This window comes from Oncorhynchus tshawytscha, linkage group LG19 (assembly GCF_018296145.1).
Source record: "Oncorhynchus tshawytscha isolate Ot180627B linkage group LG19, Otsh_v2.0, whole genome shotgun sequence".
NCBI lineage: Eukaryota > Metazoa > Chordata > Actinopteri > Salmoniformes > Salmonidae > Oncorhynchus > Oncorhynchus tshawytscha.
In genome coordinates, this window is record NC_056447.1 from 2,617,411 (window position 1) to 2,639,910 (window position 22,500).

General features: G+C 41.6%; 1 protein-coding gene across 1 annotated transcript in view; it reads right to left on the bottom strand.

Moving 5' to 3' along the window:
* Positions 1-5,270: 5,270 nt before the first annotated feature.
* The window catches only part of LOC112219183 (chemokine-like protein TAFA-5), a 110,283-nt gene continuing 93,053 nt past the window's right edge, over positions 5,271-22,500 (bottom strand). The window contains exons 3-4 of the mRNA XM_024380381.2: positions 9,754-9,881; positions 5,271-5,366 (exon numbers count right to left, since the gene is read on the bottom strand). Coding sequence (XP_024236149.2) covers positions 5,271-5,366; positions 9,754-9,881 — 224 coding nt within the window. The remainder of the gene's footprint in view (positions 5,367-9,753; positions 9,882-22,500) is intronic.

The window sequence follows — 22,500 nt, forward strand, 5'->3', positions numbered from 1 at the left end:
GACAGTAGAAAAAAAAGAGTCTATATGCATTGTGTGCAAAAGGCATTAGGAGGTAGGCGAATAATAACAATTTTGCAGATTAACACTGGAGTGATAAATGATCAGATGGTCATGTACAGGTAGAGATACTGGTATGCAAAAGAGCAGAAAAGTAAATAAATATAAACAGTATGGGGATGACGTAGGTAAAATTGGGTGGGCTATTTACCGATAGACTATGTACAGCTGCAGCGATAGGTTAGCTGCTCAGATAGCAGATGTTTGAAATTGGCGAGGGAGATAAGTCTCCAACCAGCTATTTTTGCAATTCGTTCCAGTCACAGGCAGCAGAGAACTGGAACAAAAGGCGGCCAAATGAGGTGTTGGCTTTAGGGATGATCAGTGAGATACACCTGCTGGAGCGCGTGCTATGGGTGGTTGTTGCCATCGTGACCAGTGAACTGAGATAAGGCGGAGCTTTACCTAGCATGGACTTGTAGATGATCTGGAGCCAGTGGGTCTGGCGATGAATATGTAGCGAGGGCCAGCCGACTAGAGCATACAGGTCGCAGTGGTGGGTGGTATAAGGTGCTTTAGTAACAAAACGGATGGCACAAATTACAGTAGTATGTTGTTAATCATATATTGAGGCTGTTATATTCATCTTTGCAGTCTCATAAAACTGAGTAACTTTTATACACATACATTTAAGCTGCACATACTGGTCTGTCTTGTACTAAGCCATATGTTAAACCTCAAATAAAATAATATTTGTCACATACAGCGAGTGTACACTACAGTGGTGACCCATCATTCTGTTTTGAGCTCCAGATGTTTAGCTATTTGACTGTTTTGCATGTTATTTTTTACATATCAGTTTGTAGAAAACAAAATCCTTGAGTTAATAAAGCTGCATACAAACATGGTCTCTTTCTTGGACAGCTCCAGAATTCAGGTTTTTCAGCCTAGCTCAGTGCTTCCTGTGGTGGAGGGGCAGCTATAGCAAAAGCACAGAGCGTAGGCGTTGGTAATCCTTTCTAGTTGCGCCGTCAGTGGCTCAGTGTTGTGTCACTCATGGGGACACTATGTCACCGCAGAATCTACTGGGAGTGCGCGGTAGTTCAAGCCCACTTGAACTGTGCTGCCATAGATTTACACTAGAAGTGCCAAGAAGGCTCAAGGTCATTGGCTACAGATAAAATGATGTCCAATCATGTTATATCTACTGTACCTTTGATTGGGCTGATTATGTCATCATCATACTTTCGAAATCTTAGCAGGCAAGCTAGCTAGATGAGCAGTCATCATCATGAATTATGTTGACAATCTACTGGCAAATCCTTTTCAACCCTTGTCATATCAAGAGAAATTATAGGTAAAATGTATTGGTGCTGGCCTCCCGGGTGGCGCAGTGGTCTAGGGCACTGCATCGCAGCGCAAGCTGTGCCACCAGAGACTCTGGGTTCGAGGTTGGATGCGCGCTGTATTAAGAAGCAGTGCGGCTTGGTTGGGTTGTGTTTTGGAGGACGACCTTTGTCTCTCCTGAGCCCGTACGGGAGTTGTAGTGATGAGACAAGATAGTAACTACTAACAATTGGATACCACGAAAAGGGGGTAAAATTAAAATGTAAAAAAAAAGTTCCATAGCCTCCCATTGCTCCATTTAAAGAGATATCAGCCAGATTCCTTTTCCTATCACTTCCTCAACGTGTCAACAGTCTTCAGACATAGTTTCAGGGTTTTATTTTGAAAAATGAGCCAGAAAGATAACATTGCGTCAGGTGGTCACATGAGTTTTACTCACGCAACAGAGTTCGGACAGCCATTTCCTTTCCCTCTCCTACTGAACAAGACCGTTGCGGTTGATATATTATCGATTACATATTTATATAACCTGAGGATTGATTATAAAAAATGTTTGACATGTTTCTGTGGACATTATGTCATGTCAATACAGCATGACTTCTGCCACGTTCAAGACAACTGGGAACTACCTAATGCTAAAAAAAGAGCTCTGACTGTGGAAAATACGTTTTGAATGGTCATCCATTCAGCAGTTGCTGTTGACAATTATCCCTTAAGGGATGGGTCGTGAAGGTTAAAACATCTGTCTGGGCCTTAAAAGGATAAACATACACATTCAGAAAAGGTTGAATACATAGCTCTGACTTTCCAAGACCTGAAGATCACTGGAGTTCAAGACAACTGGGAACTGATTCAACGTTTTGAATGGTCATCCAAGGAATCCCATTTTTTTCAGCTCTGACTTTCCGACCTGAAGATCACTGGAGTTATGATTCAACCTAGGTTTTTTTTCAGCGTTCCAAATTGTCTTGAAAGCACCATATATCCAGAGAATGCAAGACTATGATGACAAAGTTTGCCAACAAGAAGAACCACCACACCACCTTCCTGTTTATTTATTAAGTGAGCACAACGGTGAGTCCAAAAATGTGTATTGTATGCTACATAAATTATGTAATATACCAGGATATGTATACTGTAGCTAAGAAATTAATATTAAGTGTATGTTGTATAGTAAGATGTTAGTAGCCCATGTGCCTCACCCTAATATTGTGGTCTATTTACCCCTCTTAATTTTGCCTATTGTTCTGACTTGGTGGTGTACATGTAGCCTATACCCTGTTTTAGAGTAATATCATCATTGAATATTGTAAGAGATTTCATTATCTGCTTTTGTACAACGGGTGGTTCTAATCCTGAAGGCTGACTGATTAAAACCGCATTCCAGATGGTTTCTATTCCACAAGTTACTTTGTTCCTTCTGACTGCGCAACCCACTGTCTCATCAGCCCAGCCATGCAATTTATAAACTTCAAATCAAACTTTATTTGTCACATGCACCGAATACAAGTGTAGACTTTACCGTGAAAAGCTTACCTTCAAGCCCTTTACCAACCGTGCAGTTCAAGGAGAAAATAATATTTACCAAGTAGACTAAAATAAAAAGGAACACAATAAGAATAAGAATAACGAGGCTATATACAGTCATGGATAAATGTTTTGAGAATGACACAAATATTAATTTTCACTAAGTCTGCTGCCTCCGTTTGTATAATGGCAATTTGCATATACTCCAGAATGTTATGAAGAGTGATCAGATTAATTGCAATTAATTGCAAAGTCCCTCTTTGCCATGCAAATGAACTGAATCCCCCCAAAACATTTCCACTGCATTTCAGCCCTGCCACAAAAGGACCAGCTGACATCATGTCAGCGATTCTCTCATTAACACAGGTGTGAATGTTGACGAGGACAAGGCTGGAGATCACTCTGTCATGCTGATTGAGTTCAAATAACAGACTGGAAGCTTCAAAAGGAGGGTGCTGCTTGGAATCATTGTTCTTCCTCTGTCAGCCATGTTTACCTCCAAGGAAACACGTGCCGTCATCATTGCTTTGAACAAAAAGGGCTTGACAGGCAAGGATATTGCTGCAAGTAAGATTGCACCTAAATCAACCATTTATCGGATCATCAAGAACTTCAAAGAGAGCGGTTCAATTGTTATGAAGAAGGCTTCAGGGTGCCCAAGAAAGTCCAGCAAGTGCCAGGACCATCTCCTAAAGTTGATTCAGCTGCGGGATCGGGGCACTACCAGTACAGACCTTGCTCAGGAATGGCAGCAGGCAGCTGTGAGTGTATCTGCACACAAAGTGAGGTGAAGACTTTTGGAGGATGGCCTGGTGTCAACCTTTTAGGGATAGGGGGCAGCATTTTCACTTTGGATGAATTGCGTGCCCATAGTGAACTGCCTCCTACTCTGTCCCAGATGCTAATATATGCATATTATTATTACTATTGGATAGAAAACACTCTGAAGTTTCTAAAACTGTTTGAATTATCTATGTGAGTATAACAGAACTCATAGGGCAGGCAAACTTCCAAATAGGAAGTGGAAATTCTGGGGCTGGTTGATTTTCAACTCATCGCCTATTCACATCCAAATAAGATATGGATCTGTTCGCACTTCCTATGCCTTCCATTAGATGTCAACAGTCAGTAGAATGTGGAATGAAGCCTCTAGTGTGATGTGGGACCGGATGGCAGCTATTTGAGTCACTGGTCTGGCAGAATGCCAGTTCCTGGTTACGCGCAGTAGTCATTATATCACCTTGCGTTCCATTACTCTGTAGACAAAAACTAATGCTCCGGTTGGAAGGTTATTGGATAGATATGATAATAGTATCCTGAAGATTGATTCTCTACTTAGTTTGACCAGTTTATTCGACCTGGAATATACGTTTTTGAAGTTTTCGTCCGAGTTCGCCTGGACCAGCGCCAGCTTTTGGAGATGTGAACTAAACGTTCTAGCAAAAGTAGCTAATTGGACAAAACAACGATTTATTGCGGAATTAGGATTCCTTGCACTGCATGCTGATGAAAGCTCATTAAAGGTAAGGGAATATTTCTGATGTAATTTCTGTTTACTCCAACCTGGCGGAGAAATATATTTACTTCTGAGCGCCGTCTCAGATTATTGCATGGTATGCTTTTTTCGGAACCTTAAAAAAAAATCTGACACAGCGGTTGCATTAACAACCAGTGTATCTTTAATTATATGTAAAACATGTATCTTTCGTCAAAGTTTATGATGAGTAATTATGTTATATAATGTGGCTCTCAGTAATAACTCCGGATATTTTAGAGGCATTTCTGAACATGGTGCCAATGTAAACCGAGATTTGTGGATATAAATATGCATATTATTATCGAACAAAACATGAATGTATTGTGTAACATGATGTCATATGAGTGTCATCTGATGAAGATTATCAAAGGTTAGTGATTAATTGTATCTCTAATTCTGCTTTTGTGACTATCTTTGGCTGGGAAAAATGGCTGTGTTTTTAGGGATTTGGTGCTAATCTAACAAATATATGTTGTGTTTTCGCTGTAAAACATTTTTTAAATCGGACACGATGGGTAGATTAACAACATGCTAGTTTACCTTTCATTTGCTGTATTGGACTTGTTAATGTGTGTATTTCTAAAAAATATTTTTGAATTTCCCGTGCTGCCTTTTCAGCGGAATGTTGGGGGGGGGGTTCAGCAAAGAAGACACTTCTCTCCAGGAAAAACATCAGGGACAGACTGATATTCTGCAAAAGGTACAGGGATTGGACTGCTGAGGACTGGGGTAAAGTAATTTTCTCTGATGAATCCCCTTTCCGATTGTTTGGGGCATCCGGAAAAAAGCTTGTCAGGAGAAAACAAGGTGAGCGCTACCATCAGTTCTGTGTCATGCCAACAGTAAAGCATCCTGAGACCATTCATGTGTGGGGTTGCTTCTTGGCCATGAGAGTGGGCTCACTCACAATTTTGCCTAAGGACACAGCCATGAATAAGGAATAGTGAGCTGCAGTGAGCTGCAGTAAAAATGGTATAACAAGAGACAAAGAATAGCTCTTCACAACATTCAAAGACGATATTCTCAAAAGTGAGCTTACAAGTCGATCATCTTTCAAGGCAGGATACCATTTTGTAGTTCTGAGTCTCTACTTTTATCCACTGTAAAAAACACAATTTCACATTTTGCTACATAAGACCGAATCTAGGCGATTTGTCGCATATACAGGGAGTACCATTAACAGATCAATGTGCAGGGGTATGAAGTAATTGACATAGATATGTACATGTATGCAGGTTAAAGTGACTAGACATCAGGTTTGATAATAATAGTAGTAAAATAAAGAACATTGTTGTTTTTGGCAATTTCAGGCCTTCCTCTGACACCGCCTGATATAGACGTCCTGGATGGCAAGGAGCTCGGCCCCAGTGCAGTGCAGTACTGGGCTGTCCGCACCACCCTCTGTAGCACTATGCCATTCGAGGGAGGTGCATTTGCCATACCATGTGGTGATGCAGCCAGTCAAAATGCTCTCAATGGTGCAGCTCCATACCCTTTTGAGGATCCGAGGGCCAAATATTTTTTTCAGTTTCCTGAGGGGGAAGAGGTTCTGTCATCCCTAGGGCTGTTGCGGTGACCGTATTACTGCCACACTGGCAGTCATGACCACAATAAACTTTCACGTGACCATTGAGTCATGGTAATCTCCTCTTATGCACTCTGGACACGCTTTGGTGGTACCCAACTTGCTTACGACCATAAGGTCCTAATAGCCTGATACTCAGGGCTCTACTGTCCCTCTAACCACTCTGACATAAAAGTAAATGCAAATGAAAATCATATCAAACACATCATCAAAATAGTATCCTGCTTTTAAAAATCACCTCACTGTGATGATCAATTTGAAGAAAGTTTCAACCTGCTCTTGAACTTCTAAGTGTAAAACACAGTCATTGAGGATGTTGTTTCAAAGCCTAATGCAATAAAATGGACAGCATTTTCTAAGATAATGATGAATTCAAAACAACCATACACATATTAGAGCTTATGCATACGCATAGTCCTATGAGCCCAAGCCCGGGGGAAAAAAATGAAATCATGATTGTGCCTTATACAATGCATAGCCTATCGCATATTACAGAGTGCAGAAAAGCATAGAACTGAGTTAAGATGTTAATTGGTCAAGCCTATACTCCAAAATTAAACAAATTCAAGTAATCGCCTTTGAGTGTGGACTATATTATTATGCATACTTGATGGAGTATGCTATGCCCCAAAATGTCCACTCAGGAGTTTGGGAGATATTGTAAAGACCTATGCGATGCAGTTGGTTAATTCATTGTGCTGGGCGGCTTACAGATAGCGAATTTGTATTTGATTTTGAATAACCTAGTAATAGGAAATGTATTATATTTGTATAATTAACTGGGTGGGACAGAATATCTCACCACCACCACCATGCTTTTCCATCTCCTCCTCTCTCTTCTTTATTAATTTCTCAAGCGTGCAGAGGGGCTGTCAGTTTAATGAAATATGTTTGGTTACGAAAACATGTTACTATCGATGTTCCTGAACAGATTTCACTTGGTTTCCCAAATTAAGCACTGGGTATACTGAGTTTGGGCTGAACATCACCTGTCGCGCAGCGAAAGCATGCTCCTCAAACAGTGGTTTGGGAAACCCTACTGCTAAGCTACTATACCCTCCTGCAGGCTTTCATTCCATCCCGACTCTCAGCGCACATCGTTACAGTGTAGTAACACATGGAAAATGCATAAACATTTTGGTAACCTGATTGTAATGTGTTAATGTCCTGTATGTGTTTATAACATAAATCGCATGCAGTCAAGACAAATCCATAGTTTTGAGACAATCTGTTGAAAATGTCGCTGGTTACATTACTGTGACTTGCACAATCCTTTGGCAAAGGGGTTCAATGCAATTGAGTCAAATGTATTCTATAACAACATCCAAGGCAGGGCTTAACTTTGGAGGTCTGTTCGTAGTTAAGTTAGAAAAATGGGCTTGTTTGTTTGTCCCTGTTAAAGCCTTTTGGTTAAATAGCTGAATCCCTTAGCATCGTCCACAATTGGCAGAGAATGGAGTCTGCTGCCGCCATACAGGAGATGGCTCTAATTGTCCACCAAGACACAACTGTGAGTTATTTGAAACAGAATTTACAGGGTTAGCAGCTCCCTTGCCCCCTCCTGTCCATCTTTAAAAGAAGACTCATTAAAAGCAATGGTACCTGAACAGTGGATTTCTGCACATAAAATGCTTGACTTTGAAAGCGATCCTCGGGTTGACAGGTTTCATTATTCAGTGACTAGACTGACAGCCCACCAGCCTCCTGTCTCAGCCTGCGAACCATGGCACTGAGGACCTGAGCATGCATGACTACCCTTCAGCCTTCAAGACACTTCTGGATGGAAATTCAGCTAATTCTGCCTGATTCTTTACAATGCAGAAGAATATCACAGATTTTTACAATAGTCGGTAGACCCCAAAATATGCATGTTAGGAGGATGTTTATGTTAGATGCCATAATACATTTGTAAATTATTCAGATTCAGTTAATGCCTTCTTTAAGCATGTACAAATGTTCTAAAAAAAATATATACACTACCGTTCAAAAGTTTGGGGTCACTTAAAAATGTTATTGTTTTTGAAAGAAAAGCAAACATTTTTGTCCATTAAAAGAACATCAACATTTATCAGAAATACAGTGTAGACATTGTTAATGTTGTAAATGACTATTGTAGCTGGAAACGGCAGATTTTTTAATGGAATATCTATATAGGCGTACAGAGGCCAATTAGCAGCAACCATCACTCCTGTGTTCCAATGGCACGTTGTGTTAGCTAATCCAAGATGATCATTTTAAAAGGCTAATTGATCATTAGAAAACCCTTTTGCAATTATGTTAGCATAGCTGAAAACGGTTGTGCTGAGTAAAGAAGCAATAAAACTGGCCTTCTTTAGACGAGTTGAGTATCTGGAGCATCAGCATTTCTGGGTTCGATAACAGGCTCAAAATGGCCAGAAACAAAGAATTTCCTTCTGAAACTCATCAGTCTATTCAAATTCTGAGAAATTAAGGCTATTCCATGTGAGAAATGGCCAAGAAACTGAAGATCTCGTACAACACTGTGTACTGCTCCCTTCACAGAACAGAGCAAACTGTCTCTAACCAAAATAGAAAGAGCGGTGGGAGGCGCCGGTGCACAACTGAGCAAGAGGACAAGTACATTAGAGTGTCTAGTTTTAGAAACAGACGCCTCACAAGTCCTCAACTGGCAGATTCATTCAATTGTACCAGCAAATCACCAGTCTCAACGTCAACAGTGAAGAGGCGACTCCGGGATGCTGGCCTTCTAGGCAGAGTTGCAAAGAAAAGCCATATTTCAGACTGGCCAATAAAAAGAGAAGATTAAGATGGGCAAAAGAACACAGACACTGGACTGAGGAACTTTCCCTAGAAGGCCAGCATCCCGGAGTCGCCTCTTCACAGTTGACGTATTTGTTTCTGGCCATTTTGAACCTGTAATCGAACACATAAATGCTGATGCTCCAGGTACTCAACTAGTCTAAAGAAGGCCAGTTTTATTGCTTCTTTAATCAGGACAATAGGATTCAGCTGTGCTAACATAATTTCAAAAGGGTTTTCTAATGATCAATTAGCTTTTTAAAATTATAACTTGGAAAACTGAAAATCAGCCAAGTCATTTACAACATTAGCAATGTCTACACTGTATTTATGATCAATTTGTGTCATTTTAATGGACATAAAATGTGCTTTTCTTTCAAAAACAAGGACATTTCTAAGTGACCCCAAACCTTTGAACGGTAGTGTATATTAGGTCGATTAGCTGCAATGCATGTGCCATAGATTTAAATGCATTTATGAACATCAGACAACATGCTAATGATGAGGATGCAAATTAATGCTGCATAATGAAGCTATTGAAATGGAGCTCTTTAATCAGCGGTGAAATTGATGCCCTGACAAGATAGCGACGGAAGCAACATTCAGTGAGTGACGTTAAGTGTGCATGAGTGAGAATTATTTCATCAACAAACTTAAGCATTGGTTTTCTTTATGTTACCACATATAGACAAAAATAACACATACTGTAACACATTCAAATAGCTAAGTGATGCAGTCATACAAACAACTGATTATATCAGGCAATGACCGCATAGACATAGGTGGCAAAGGCTCACATTAAATTACGTTCTCCAGCAAATGAAAGGCATTGTAGCTCTGAATGTTTCTACAGGGGCCTCTACGCCATTCCCAGAAACACATCAAGGCCAAACAAAGGTCCCTGGACAGGTCTTATGGCCTCTGGTCACTCTAACTGTGACAGATTGTGTGGTTACGAGGCTTGGCAGTCTTGTCTTACCGTGGTGGTCTTCACCCGGCCCCCAGGCTGTGTGCAGGTCCAGCCCGACTGGTTTACTAAGAGGTCACAGCCCTCGTCTTCCAAGCAAGGCATCATATCACACCACTGCCGGCTCCTCACAATGCGAGCTGTGGGGAGAGGACAGGAGAGGAAGAGGGACGGTTTACACCCGTAATGGCCGTGGCTCTGTGGCTGATGTACCATTAGCTCATCTATCTATCTATCCATATTACAACTCAATGGTTAATATATTAAATCAAATATTTTTTACTACTGTGACAAAATCACAAAATGGTATCAATTCACAAAATCCAAATACATCCAGTCAGATGCAGAATGGATGAACAGTTTTGCACAACATATGTGAGAGAAATTCTTTCATAATGTATGGCAGTGTCTGGAAGTTTGCAGGCTGATTTTGCAAACTGCCCAGCTATCATTTGGGTCCTTGGAAGTTGTGGGAACGTATGTTTTTGGTTTCCCATTGGTTCTCGGAAAACAAAGCCATACATTTTTCTGACCAGTAAAACTGAATGTTTTTTTAAACGTTCTGACAATGGAAGTCAACATTTTGCCTCCTCTGGGAATGTATATTTTTAGGTTGCAGGGAGGTTCTGAGAATGTTTCACAATGGTTCCCGGATTTTTTTCCTGGGAGGTTTTATTAACGTTTTGAGAACAAAAATTAAGGGTTATTTTAAAGTAATGAAAGGCCAAGAAAATAACATTATTTTGTCAACTTCCTTAAATTTGCTGAGGATGTACCAAAGCCAAGCAACTATTCTGCACCATTCCCAGAATGTTGTGGGACGGTTGTATGCAAAATAACCATAGGACAACCACACTCTCACCAAGTTCTAGGAAAGGTTCTCAGAACGTTATGTGCTAGCTGGGAAACTAGAAAAACACCTGTGTACAGACAAGGAAATAGAGAGAGACAGAGGGGAGAGAGGGGGAGCGAGAAAGAGTAAGTGACAAAGAGAGGAGAGAGAAAGAGAATAATCTATTATATACACCGACACAGGGACTTCGGTGTCCTTAATAAACGATGCAAGATAAAGTGTGTGATAAACATGAGAATGTAGGATTTGCAGCACATGGAGGGACAAGGGACATGTTATGCATGAAATATCATGATCATTAAAGTTATGAAACAGGAAAACTCTAATGATCAGTGCACTGCTGTACACTATCTGAGCTCTGGTTGTAATTATGCGCAACCCACTGGAGGGAACCAACCAATGCATGGGCATAGATCTCACGGTGGTTTGCGGCAAAGCTTCCTCGACATCAAATCTGTCAGATTCACGTGTGACCGGCAAGAATCTGTCAAGAATCTGTAGAATTATGCGATTACAAGCAGCAATAGTTCTTCGTTTTGGGTTTTCTTAATTGATTATTTGGACGAATCAGGATTATGCAAAGGCGGCATTTAAACTGGGGCGGTGATTTCAAGCCCTGTGAGCGGTAGTTATTGTACCCCAACAACAATCAAATTGTGTTTGAAAGGTGTCATGATTTTGCTGTGAACCAATGGGGTAAACGAGGTAACCACAGGTTGTTTTCCCGTTCTATCTAATACCCACTGGGACTATGGAATGGACACTGCTAAGATTCAAAATAGCTAGGTTGAAAACATTCTCACTCACTTCTTCCATGTTTAGTGCTTCACACGTGTGTTCACACGGATCAGAAACACAGGTGAAATTAGCGAAAGGGAGGGATTTGGCCGAGAGTTCCTTTTGCGAGGGAGGAGACTTTGCTTCCTTCCTTCACAAAATGGAAATCACAATTGTTAATGTCATTCCCTACAGAAGTTAAATGGGAATGACAACTTTCGTGAGAATTTAACTTCTGGGTAACCGAGATTAGACCTACTCCATATGATATATAATAATGCCGAGACAATAAAAAGACAACAATCACAGAGTGACGAAATAAATTCAACCACATGTTTGTTTCATCACAAAACCTGAGAGCTGTATCTATCCTAAACCTGAGAGCTGTATCTATCCTAAACCTGAGAGCTGTATCTATCCTAAACCTGAGAGCTGTATCTATCCTAAACCTGAGAGCTGTATCTATCCTAAACCTGAGAGCTGCATCTATCCTAAACCTGAGAGCTGTATCTATCCTAAACCTGAGAGCTGTATCTATCCTAAACCTGAGAGCTGCATCTATCCTAAACCTGAGAGCTGTATCTATCCTAAACCTGAGAGCTGCATCTATCCTAAACATGAGAGCTGTATCTATCCTAAACCTGAGAGCTGTATCTATCCTAAACCTGAGAGCTGCATCTATCCTAAACCTGAGAGCTGTATCTATCCTAAACCTGAGAGCTGTATCTATCCTAAACCTGAGAGCTGTATCTATCCTAAACATGAGAGCTGTATCTATCCTAAACCTGAGAGCTGTATCTATCCTAAACCTGAGAGCTGCATCTATCCTAAACCTGAGAGCTGTATCTATCCTAAACCTGAGAGCTGTATCTATCCTAAACCTGAGAGCTGTATCTATCCTAAACCTGAGAGCTGTATCTATCCTAAACCTGAGAGCTGCATCTATCCTAAACCTGAGAGCTGCATCTATCCTAAACCTGAGAGCTGCATCTATCCTAAACCTGAGAGCTGTATCTATCCTAAACCTGAGAGCTGCATCTATCCTAAACCTGAGAGCTGTATCTATCCTAAACCTGAGAGCTGTATCTATCCTAAACCTGAGAGCTGTATCTATCCTAAACCTGAGAGCTGTATCTATCCTAAACCTGAGAGCTGTATCTATCCTAAACCTGAGAGCAACATCTATCCGGTGGAGTCCACAAAGCAAATATTGAATGTAACAAAGAGTTTCATGACCTACAGCATGGTCAAGCATTTGAATGTTTCTGACAGTGTAACGGTCTTCTTCCTCCTCTGACGAGGAGTTGTAGGAAGGATCAGAGGACCAATGCGCAGCATGGTAAGTGTTCATGATACTTTTAACAGAAAAATACAAAATAACAATGTGAAATAACAAAAACCGAAACAGTTCCGTGTGGAACACACAGACACATAAAATAATCACCCACAACTCAAGGGTGAAAACAGGCTGCCTAAGTATGGTTCTCAATCAGGGACAACGATTGACAGCTGCCTCTGATTGAGAACCATACCAGGCCAAACACAGAAATACCAAACTCATAGAAAAACAAACATAGACAACCCACCCAACTCACGCCCTGACCATACTAAAACAAAGACGTAACAAAAGAACTAAGGTCAGAGCGTGACAGACAGTTTACTAAACAACTACTGATTTAGAACCACAGAGAGTTACAGAAAGTCAGCACAAAGACAAAGGGAGCACTGCCTCCACTATTCCAGCACCATTTCAACTTAAACATTTAAACATCATCAAATCAACTAGACAACAGTTAAAGTCAGAAGTTTACATACACTTAGGTTGGAGTCATTAAAACTCGTTTTTCAACCACTCCCCAAATGTATTGTTAACAAACTATAGTTTTGCCAAGTTGGTTAGGACATCTACTTTGTGCATGACACAAGTCATTTTTACAAAAATATTTTACAGACAGATTATATCACCTATAATTCACTGTATCACAATTCCAGTGGGTCAGAAATGTACATACACTAAGTTGACAGCTTGGAAAATTCCAGAAAACGATGTCATGGCTTTAGAAGCTTCTAATAGGCTAATTGACATAATTTGAGTCAATTGGAAGTGTACCTGTGGATGTATATCAAGGCCTACCTTCAAACTCAGTGACTCTTTGCTTGACATCATGGGAAAATCAAAAGAAATCAGCCAAGACCTCCACAACTCTGGTTCATCCTTGGGAGCAAATTCCAAAATGCCTGAAGCTACCACGTTCACCTGTACAAACAATAGTACGCAAGTATAAACACCATGGGACCACGTAGCCGACTCACCGCTCAGGAAGGTGATGCGTTCTGTGTCCTAGAGATGAATGTACTTTGGTGTGAAAAGTGCAAATCAATCCCAGAACAACAGCAAAGGACCTTGTGAAGATGCTGGAGGAAACAGGTACAGAAGTATCAATATCCACAGTAAAACCGAGTCCTATATCGACATAACCTGAAAGGCCTCTCCGCAAGGAAGAAGCCACTGCTCCAAAACTGCCATAAAAAAGCGACTACGGTTTGCAACTGCACATGAGGACAAAGGTCAAACTTTTTGGAGAAATGTCCTCTGGTCTGATGAAACAAAAATAGAACTGTTTGGCCATAATGGTAATCGTAATGTTTGGAGGAAAAATGGGGAGGGTTGCAAACCAAAGAACACCATCCCAACTATGAAACACGGGGGTGGCAGCATCATGTTGTGGGGGTGCTGTGCTGCAGGAGGGACTGGTGCACTTCACAAAATAGATGGCGTCATGAGGGAGGAAAATTATGTGGATATATTAAAGCAACATCTGAAGACATCAGTCAGGAAGTTAAAGCTTGGTTGCAGATGTGTCTTCCAAATGGACAATGACCCCAAGCATACTTACAAAGTTGTGGCAAAATGGCATAAGGACAACAAAGTCAAGGTATTGGAGTGGCCATCACAAAGCCCTGACCTCAATCCTATAGAAAAGTTGTTGGCAGAACTGAAAAATTGTGTGCGAGCAAGGAGGCCTACAAACCTGACTCAGTTACACCAGCTCTGTCAGAAGGAATATTATTTTGGGAATCTTGTGGAAGGCTAACCGAAACATTTGACCCAAGTCAATCAATTTAAAGGCAATGCTACCAAATACTAATTGAGTGTATGTACACTTCTGACCCACTGAGAATGTGATGAAAGGAATAAAAGCTGAAATAAATAATGATATCTATAATTATTCTGACATTTCACAGTCTTAAAATAAAGTGGTGATCCTAACTGACCTAATTTTTTTCTTGGATTAAATGTCAAATTGTGAAAAACTGTTTAAATGTATTTGTCTAAGGTGTATGTAAACTTCTGACTACAACTGTATATATGATTCGTCTAATAGAGTGGAAAAAATCTTAAAGATACCTAAAATAATTAAGTCCAATCAACGTTGCTAAATATCATGTGGCTGTCCATGGTACTGATTTCTACATGTACAGTGGGGCAAAAAAGTATTTAGTCAGCCACCAATTGTGCATGTTCTCCCACTTAAAAAGATGAGAGAGGCCTGTAAGTTTAATCATAGTTACACTTCAACTATGACAGACAAAATGAGAAAAAAAATCCAGAAAATTACATTGTAGGATTTTTTATGAATTTATTTGCAAATTATGGTGGAAAATAAGTATTTGGTCAATAACAAAAGTATATCTCAATAGTTTGTTATGTAGCCTTTGTTGGCAATGACAGAGGTCATACGTTCTCTGTAAGTCTTCACAAGGTTTTCACACACTGTTGCTGGTATTTTGGCCCATTCCTCCATGCAGATCTCCTCTAGAGCAGTGATGTTTTGGGGCTGTTGCTGGGTAACACGGACTTTCAACTCCCTCCATAGATATTCTATGGGGTTGAGATCTGGAGACTGGCTAGGCCACTCCAGGGCCTTGAAATGCTTCTTACGAAGCCACTCCTTCGTTGCCCGGGCGGTGTGTTTGGGATCATTGTCATGCTGAAAGACCCAGCCACGTCAATGCCCTTGCTGATGGTAGGCTTTGTTACTTTGGTCCCAGCTCTCTGCAGGTCATTCACTAGGTCCCCCCGTGTGGTTCTGGGATTTTTGCTCACCATTCTTGTGATCATTTTGACCCCACGGGGTGAGATCTTGCGTGGAGCCCCAGATCGAGGGAGATTATCAGTGGTCTTGTATGTCTTCCATTTCCTAATAATTGCTCCCACAGTTGATTTCTTCAAACCAAGCTGCTTACCTATTGCAGATTCAGTCTTCCCAGCCTGGTGCAGGTCTACAATTTTGTTTCTGGTGTCCTTTGACAGCTCTTTGGTCTTGGCCATAGTGGAGTTTGGAGTGTGACTGTTTGAGGTTGTGGACAGGTGTCTTTTATACTGATAACAAGTTCAAACAGGTGCCATTAATACAGGTAACGAGTGGAGGACAGAGGACCCTCTTAAAGAAGAAGTTACAGGTCTGTGAGAGGCAGAAATCCTGCTTGTTTGTAGGTGACCAAATACTTATTTTCCACCATAATTTGCAAATAAATTCATAAAAAATCCTACAATATGATTTTCTGTTTTTTTCTTCTTCTAATTTTGTCTGTCATAGTGGAAGTGTACCTATGATGAAAATTACAGGCCTCTCATCTTTTTAAGTGGGAGAACTTGCACAATTGGTGGCTGACTAAATACTTTTTTGCCCCACTGTATGTGTGTGCGCACACAAGTAGAAAAAAACATGTTATTGAGGCACCATACTTGAAGACTAGATGAACGCCAATGCCTTCCTCCTCTCCTTCAATTTGGCATAACGGTCCATGGCTGTCGTACTTTAGTAAATGCTTTTTGCTTTTGATGTCCTAGACTAGCTACCTGGCTGAAATGCTTTCTAGCCTAACTTCCTCGCATGGTCGCCAGGGCAACCACAGTTGAGCTCAGCTCAACGCTGATTGGCAAATTATTTGATAGATTTTTAAAAATCAAAATAGGCCAAATGCTTATTGACATTGTTACGGCGGCAAAGTCTTACTGTTTTTGTCCAGACAGCATCCCATAGACATAGATAGAGGACTCATCTTTGTATCTGTGCCATTATAGTCTTTGTGACAGCATGGGCATTGCCATTGAGCCAATCTCCATTTTGAAATAGTACATTTTCTTCATTACGATTGGCTGATCCCTTCTGATGACCCAGTTGGACATGACTCCAACAGGGTCACCAGGAGGGATCAGCCAATGAAGTCGGAAGTCCCACACAGTTGACTACATACAAATGGGGGAAACCCTCAATGGCGCTGCCCATGCTAATACAGCCTTTTGGCATCTAGTGGCCTATATCATTCTCTATGACAGCATCAGATACATGGGCTAGACATACTGAGACAGAGGGGCACTGTTTCCCTTGCTTTGATTATTTTTCGGGTGAGATAGGTTCAGACAATTTTGTTTTATCATAAATAAAACATTTAAAATGTGTCCAATTTTTGGGGAAGCCTGGCTTCCCTCTGCATCCATGAATACATACACAACACTGGTATGCGTGTGCGCGCACGTGTGCTCGACACCTGCTCGACACTGGAGACTGCAACCTTCCACCACAATACCACATGTTGGGAGAGGGTGTGTTCAGGCGTTATTATCAAGCCCCTAAAGCCAATTCCTGTTCACTTGCACGGTCAGAAGTGAAAACAACACACAGAAAGGGCATCCGTAATGACAAAGGGAAAGAAAAATGGCAGAATAAAACCCGCCAATGAATAATTAGATCTGTATTATGAAACAGATAATTTTAGCTCTACAAAGAGCTTTCTTCTCTTGATGTAGACCTGTTTTTATACTTGATCATACACAAATGGCTATTCATAAGAAAGTAGGGCATTTGCACACTTGAATTTGCATATCATGACACCCCAATTGGCCCTCAGAGAGAGAGAGAGAGAGGGATAGAGAGAGGGATAGAAAGGGATAGGGGGAGAGAGAGTTACATATTTAGGTCAAGGGGAAATTAATAATTTAGCAGAATATATGATAACAAACAAAAAATAAAACTATGCAAATGTCAGCACATACAGCAAAGAAGAGGAACAAGTCACTGTTGCACGAACTTAAAGCCAAGGGCAATGTTATTGTTTTCACACAGAGAGCAATGTCAAGGAAGCAATCTCAATTACCTCCACAAGCATTGCAAAAAAATCCATTGTACAAACTCAATCAAGTTACAGTAGATTTAAGCTGTAATGGAGAGATAAAAATAAACATGTTTTCCTCCAACAGAGGATCACAGCAGAAACATCAGGGTAGAGGTTTGCGCAGGACTGATTTCTTCACCCCGCTCCCACTGGCTTTCTGTCCACTCCCAACTGTTCCAGCAGGAACTGGTCCCCAACCCAACCGCAGTCCTGAATGTTAATTTAGGCCCATGTAACAGCTCGCTTGCCAGCCACGGTCCCAGCAATTTTGGGTCCTATAGGCAATATCAAAATGAGCAAAAATAACCTATGAAATAGGTTAAATTACCTGACATTCTCACGTGGACCATTATATTAGGCTAGTGGGATTACTGTGTTATATCAGCCAATAGGCTAGACATAGTTTGAAGAGAGCAGAGGAGGAGAGAGAGCGGACACTTGCACTTTCTCTTGAGCTCTGTCTGACCGCCCACTTCTGCCGGCAGCATGAAAAATGATATCTGTCAGCCCTCTACATCAGGGCTATTGTTGGTGCAACAACCTATACCAAATGTGTTTTGATGTTGTAATGGGAACAGCTGATGCCAATGTTCTGAAAGGGGACATATGCAACCACAAAGGAACTAGACAAGGTAAAAGGGTGAAGGAAAAAAAGATCAAAAGATTTAACTTTGAGTGAAAAATATCTAATTAATGACATGCAATATAAATTCACATCACCTCAATCTCAATGAAATTAAAGTTTGCCAGGGGTGCTTCTGAAAATGAACAATTCACATGGGGGGGAATTTGAAAGCCAGAGATATAGATAACACAGAGAGGCAAAACCATTTATACTATTCAAAATGCACTCGGATAACCTGCACAAAATTACAATCCGGTAGGGTGACCAGAGGATGACAAAGAAAAGTAAATTGTATACGGACTGCTTAATAAGGTAATACATTCTCCAGTGGCCTATTGAGACTGGCAATTTGATAGTGACTGTAATAGTCTCAATTATCAATAACATTTTGAGTTGAACAACACAAAGGGTACTTAATTAAATTCTTACATTTTCCCATACCTTTATCTGATGGGGAGGGGGTTGTGGAAGTGGTACACATATCACTAATACCAAAGCACCAAGGAAAAAACCTGGATATAATCTACCTTCATGAATGTGTGTGAGTGCAGATGGAGAGTTGGTGGGGGCGGATGGGGGCACTGCTCAACTTGCAGAGATAAGACAGAAATAACATTATTACATTCACCAGTGGGGCAGTATGTCTGTGAAATAGCATGTCAATGAGCTATCAACTGCTGGCCACCCTGGGTAATAAATACTGCTTAAAATTAGATTTTGCCATCTTTTATATACACCGACAGATTGACAAGGTGAATCCAGGTGAAAGCTATGCTCCCTTATTGATCACCAGTTGAATCCACTTAAATCAGTGTAGATGAAGGGGATTTTCAAGCCTTGAGACAATTGAGACATGGATTGTTTATGTGTGCCATTCAGAGGGTTAAATATTTAAGTACTTTTGAACGGGGTATGGTAGTAGGTGCCAGGCGCACCGGTTTGATTGTGTCAAGAAGTGCAAAGCTGCTGGGTTTTCCATGTGTATCAAGAATGGTCCTCCACCCAAAGGACATCCAGCTAACTTGACACAACTGTGGGAAGTGATGGAGTCAACATGGGCCAGCAGCCCTGTGTAACGCTTTCGTCACCTTGTAGAGTCCATGCCCCAATGAATTGAGGCTGTTCTTAGGGGAGAAGGGGGTGCAATTCAATGTTAGGAAGGTGTTCCTAATGTTTTGTACACTCTGTGTATTTCCACACTTTGAGGTGTGGAAGAGCTGTTTGATAAGAACCGGCTGAAATTTCTGCCTCTTTTGGTGGGATAGTGTTTTGGCCTGCCTGGTGACATCACCAGGTGGTAAATTAGTAAATAGACCAATACGAAAGAGAGTTACAAACCTCTCTGCCAATAACAGCTCGTTTTCAGTTTTCCGCTCCCCACTCAGACCACTCCCACTTTCTTGAGCTCTGTGCTAAGCTTTTTCTTTTCTTTTCTTTTTTACTGAATACAATCACAGTAAGGTACTTTATTGTTCCACATAAATTATTTTAAATTGAGATAAAAAACGGCAGAAGCTAGGGGTCCGGAAAGAAAGGGTCTGGGACTGCTAATATGCCCGAAGGACAAGACAGGGAATACTGAGAGAAATGCCTCTGCTCTTCATATAACACTCTATATTTATTGATTATCAGTCATCATCTTAAATGCCTCTCCAGGGTAGCTCTCCGGGAAAAAGGTTTGAGAGCATCGCTCTAGTCTCTCAAAAAAAGGTTCTAGTTAGTACCAAAAAAGTGTTCTTCATTTTGTCACTGTATTCGTTCTTTCAATAACCCTTTGCATGGTTCTTCATTACACCAGCTACGCACAGAGGGTTCTTCAAGGGTTCTTTGGGAAGGATGATGGTACAATGTGGAATCGTTAGGCAAGGGTAATTTCAGTGTAGGAAAGGATGAAACAGCGTCTGTGCCACCAGTAAGTACAGATAGTAGTATAAATCCCCTGGCACAGTCCCCGCAGCCGGACAACTTTCTCACGGTTTCTGGAAGGAAATGCTGTAGGAATGCTCAACCGGTGTTGCTCATTCAGCCGACAGAAACTTTCAACCGGTTTTCCCCATTAAGCAGCGAGTCGGAGTCAGAGGCCGAGTCTTCTCTGGTCTCTACTCCTCCCGTTACGGGGTCTGAGACGCCGAAGCTTCCCATCATTAGCTCATTGGCGACTCCATTACCCGCAGTATTAGACTTAAAACGAATCATCCAGCGATCATACACTGTTTACCAGGGGGCAGGGCTACCGACGTTAAGGCTAATCTGAAGATGGTGCTGGCTAAAGCTAAAACTGGCGAGTGTAGAGAGTATAGAGATATTGTTATCCACGTCGGCACCAACGATGTTAGGATGAAACAGTCAGAGATCACCAAGCGCAACATAGCTTCTGCGTGTAAATCAGCTAGAAAGATGTGTCGGCATTGAGTAATTGTCTCTGGCCCCCTCCCAGTTAGGGGGAGTGATGAGCTCTACAGCAGAGTCTCACAACTCAATCGCTGGTTGAAAACTGTTTCTGCCCCTCCCAAAAGATAGAATTTGTAGATAATTGGCCCTCTTTCTGGGACTCACCCACAAACAGGACCAAGGAATCTACCAACATAGACAGGGCTCTAACTCCTCTAGCTCCACAATTAAATAGGGTGCAGGCCAGGCAGCAGGCTGTAAGCCAGCCTGCCAGCATAGTGGAGTCTGCCACTAGCACAGTCAGTGTAGTCAGCTCAGCTATCACCATTGAGACCGTGTCTGTGCCTCGACCTAGGTTGGGCAAAACTAAACATGGCGGTGTTCGCCTTAGCAATCTCACTAGGATAAAGACCACCTCCATTCCTGTCATTGTTGAAAGAGATCATGATACCTCACATCTCAAAATAGGGCTACTTAATGTTAGATCCCTTACTTCAAAGGCAATTATAGTCAATGAACTAATCACTGATCATAATCTTGATGTGATTGGCCTGACTGAAACATGGCTTAAGCCTGATGAATTTACTGTGTTAAATGAGGCCTCACTTCCTGGCTACACTAGTGACCATATCCCCCGTGCATCCCGCAAAGGCGGAGGTGTTGCTAACATTTACGATAGCAAATTTCAATTTACAAAAAAAAAAATGACGTTTTCGTCTTTTGAGCTTCTAGTCATGAAATCTATGCAGCCTACTCAATCACTTTTCATAGCTACTGTTTATAGGCCTCCTGGGTCATATACAGCGTTCCTCATTGAGTTCCCTGTATTCCTATCGGACCTTGTAGTCATAGCAGATAATATTCTAATCTTTGGTGACTTTAATACTTACATGGAAAAGTCCACAGACCCACTCCAAAAGGCTTTCGGAGCCATCATCGACTCAGTGGGTTTTGTCCAACATGTCTCTGGACCCACTCACTGTCATAGTCATACTCTGGACCTAGTTTTGTCCCATGGAATAAATGTTGTGGATCTTAATGTTTTTCCTCATAATTCTGGACTATCGGACCACCATTTTATTATGTTTTCAATTGCAACAAATAATCTGCTCAGACCCCAACCAAGAAACACCAAAGTCGTGCTATAAATTCACAGACAACACAAAGATTCCTTGATGTCCTTCCAGACTCCCTCTGTCTACCCAAGGACGCCAGAGGACAAAAATCAGTTAACCACCTAACTGAGGAAAGTGTGCTTTAACTCAATTTAACCATGCGCAATACCCTAGATGCAGTTGCACCCCTAAAAACTAAAAACATTTCTCATAAGAAACTAGCTCCCTGGTACACAGAAAATACCTGAGCTCTGAAGCAAGCTTCCAGAAAATTGGAACGGAAATGGCGCCACACCAAACTGGAAGTCTTCCGACTAGCTTGGAAAGACAGTACCGTGCAGTACCGAAGAGCCCTTACTGCTGTTCGATCATCCTATTTTTCTACAGAAAGGCTCTGGAGCAACGAACCGCCCTTGTTGTCTCTGCCTGGCCGGTTCCCCTCTTTCCACTGGGATTCTCTGCCTCTAACCCTATTACAGGGGCTGAGTCACTGGCTTACTGGGGCTCTCTCATGCCGTCCCTGGAAGGGGTGCGTCACCTGAGTGGGTTGATTCACTGATGTGGTCATCCTGTCTGGGTTGGCGCCCCCCCTTGGGTTGTGCCATGGCGGAGATCTTTGTGGGCTATACTCAGCCTTGTCTCAGGATGGTAAGTTGGTGGTTGAAGATATCCCTCTAGTGGTGTGGGGGCTGTGCTTTGACAAAGTGGGTGGGGTTATATCCTTCCTGTTTGGCCCTGTCCGGGGGTGTCCTCGGATGGGGCCACAGTGTCTCCTGACCCCTCCTGTCTCAGCCTCCAGTATTTATGCTGTAGTAGTT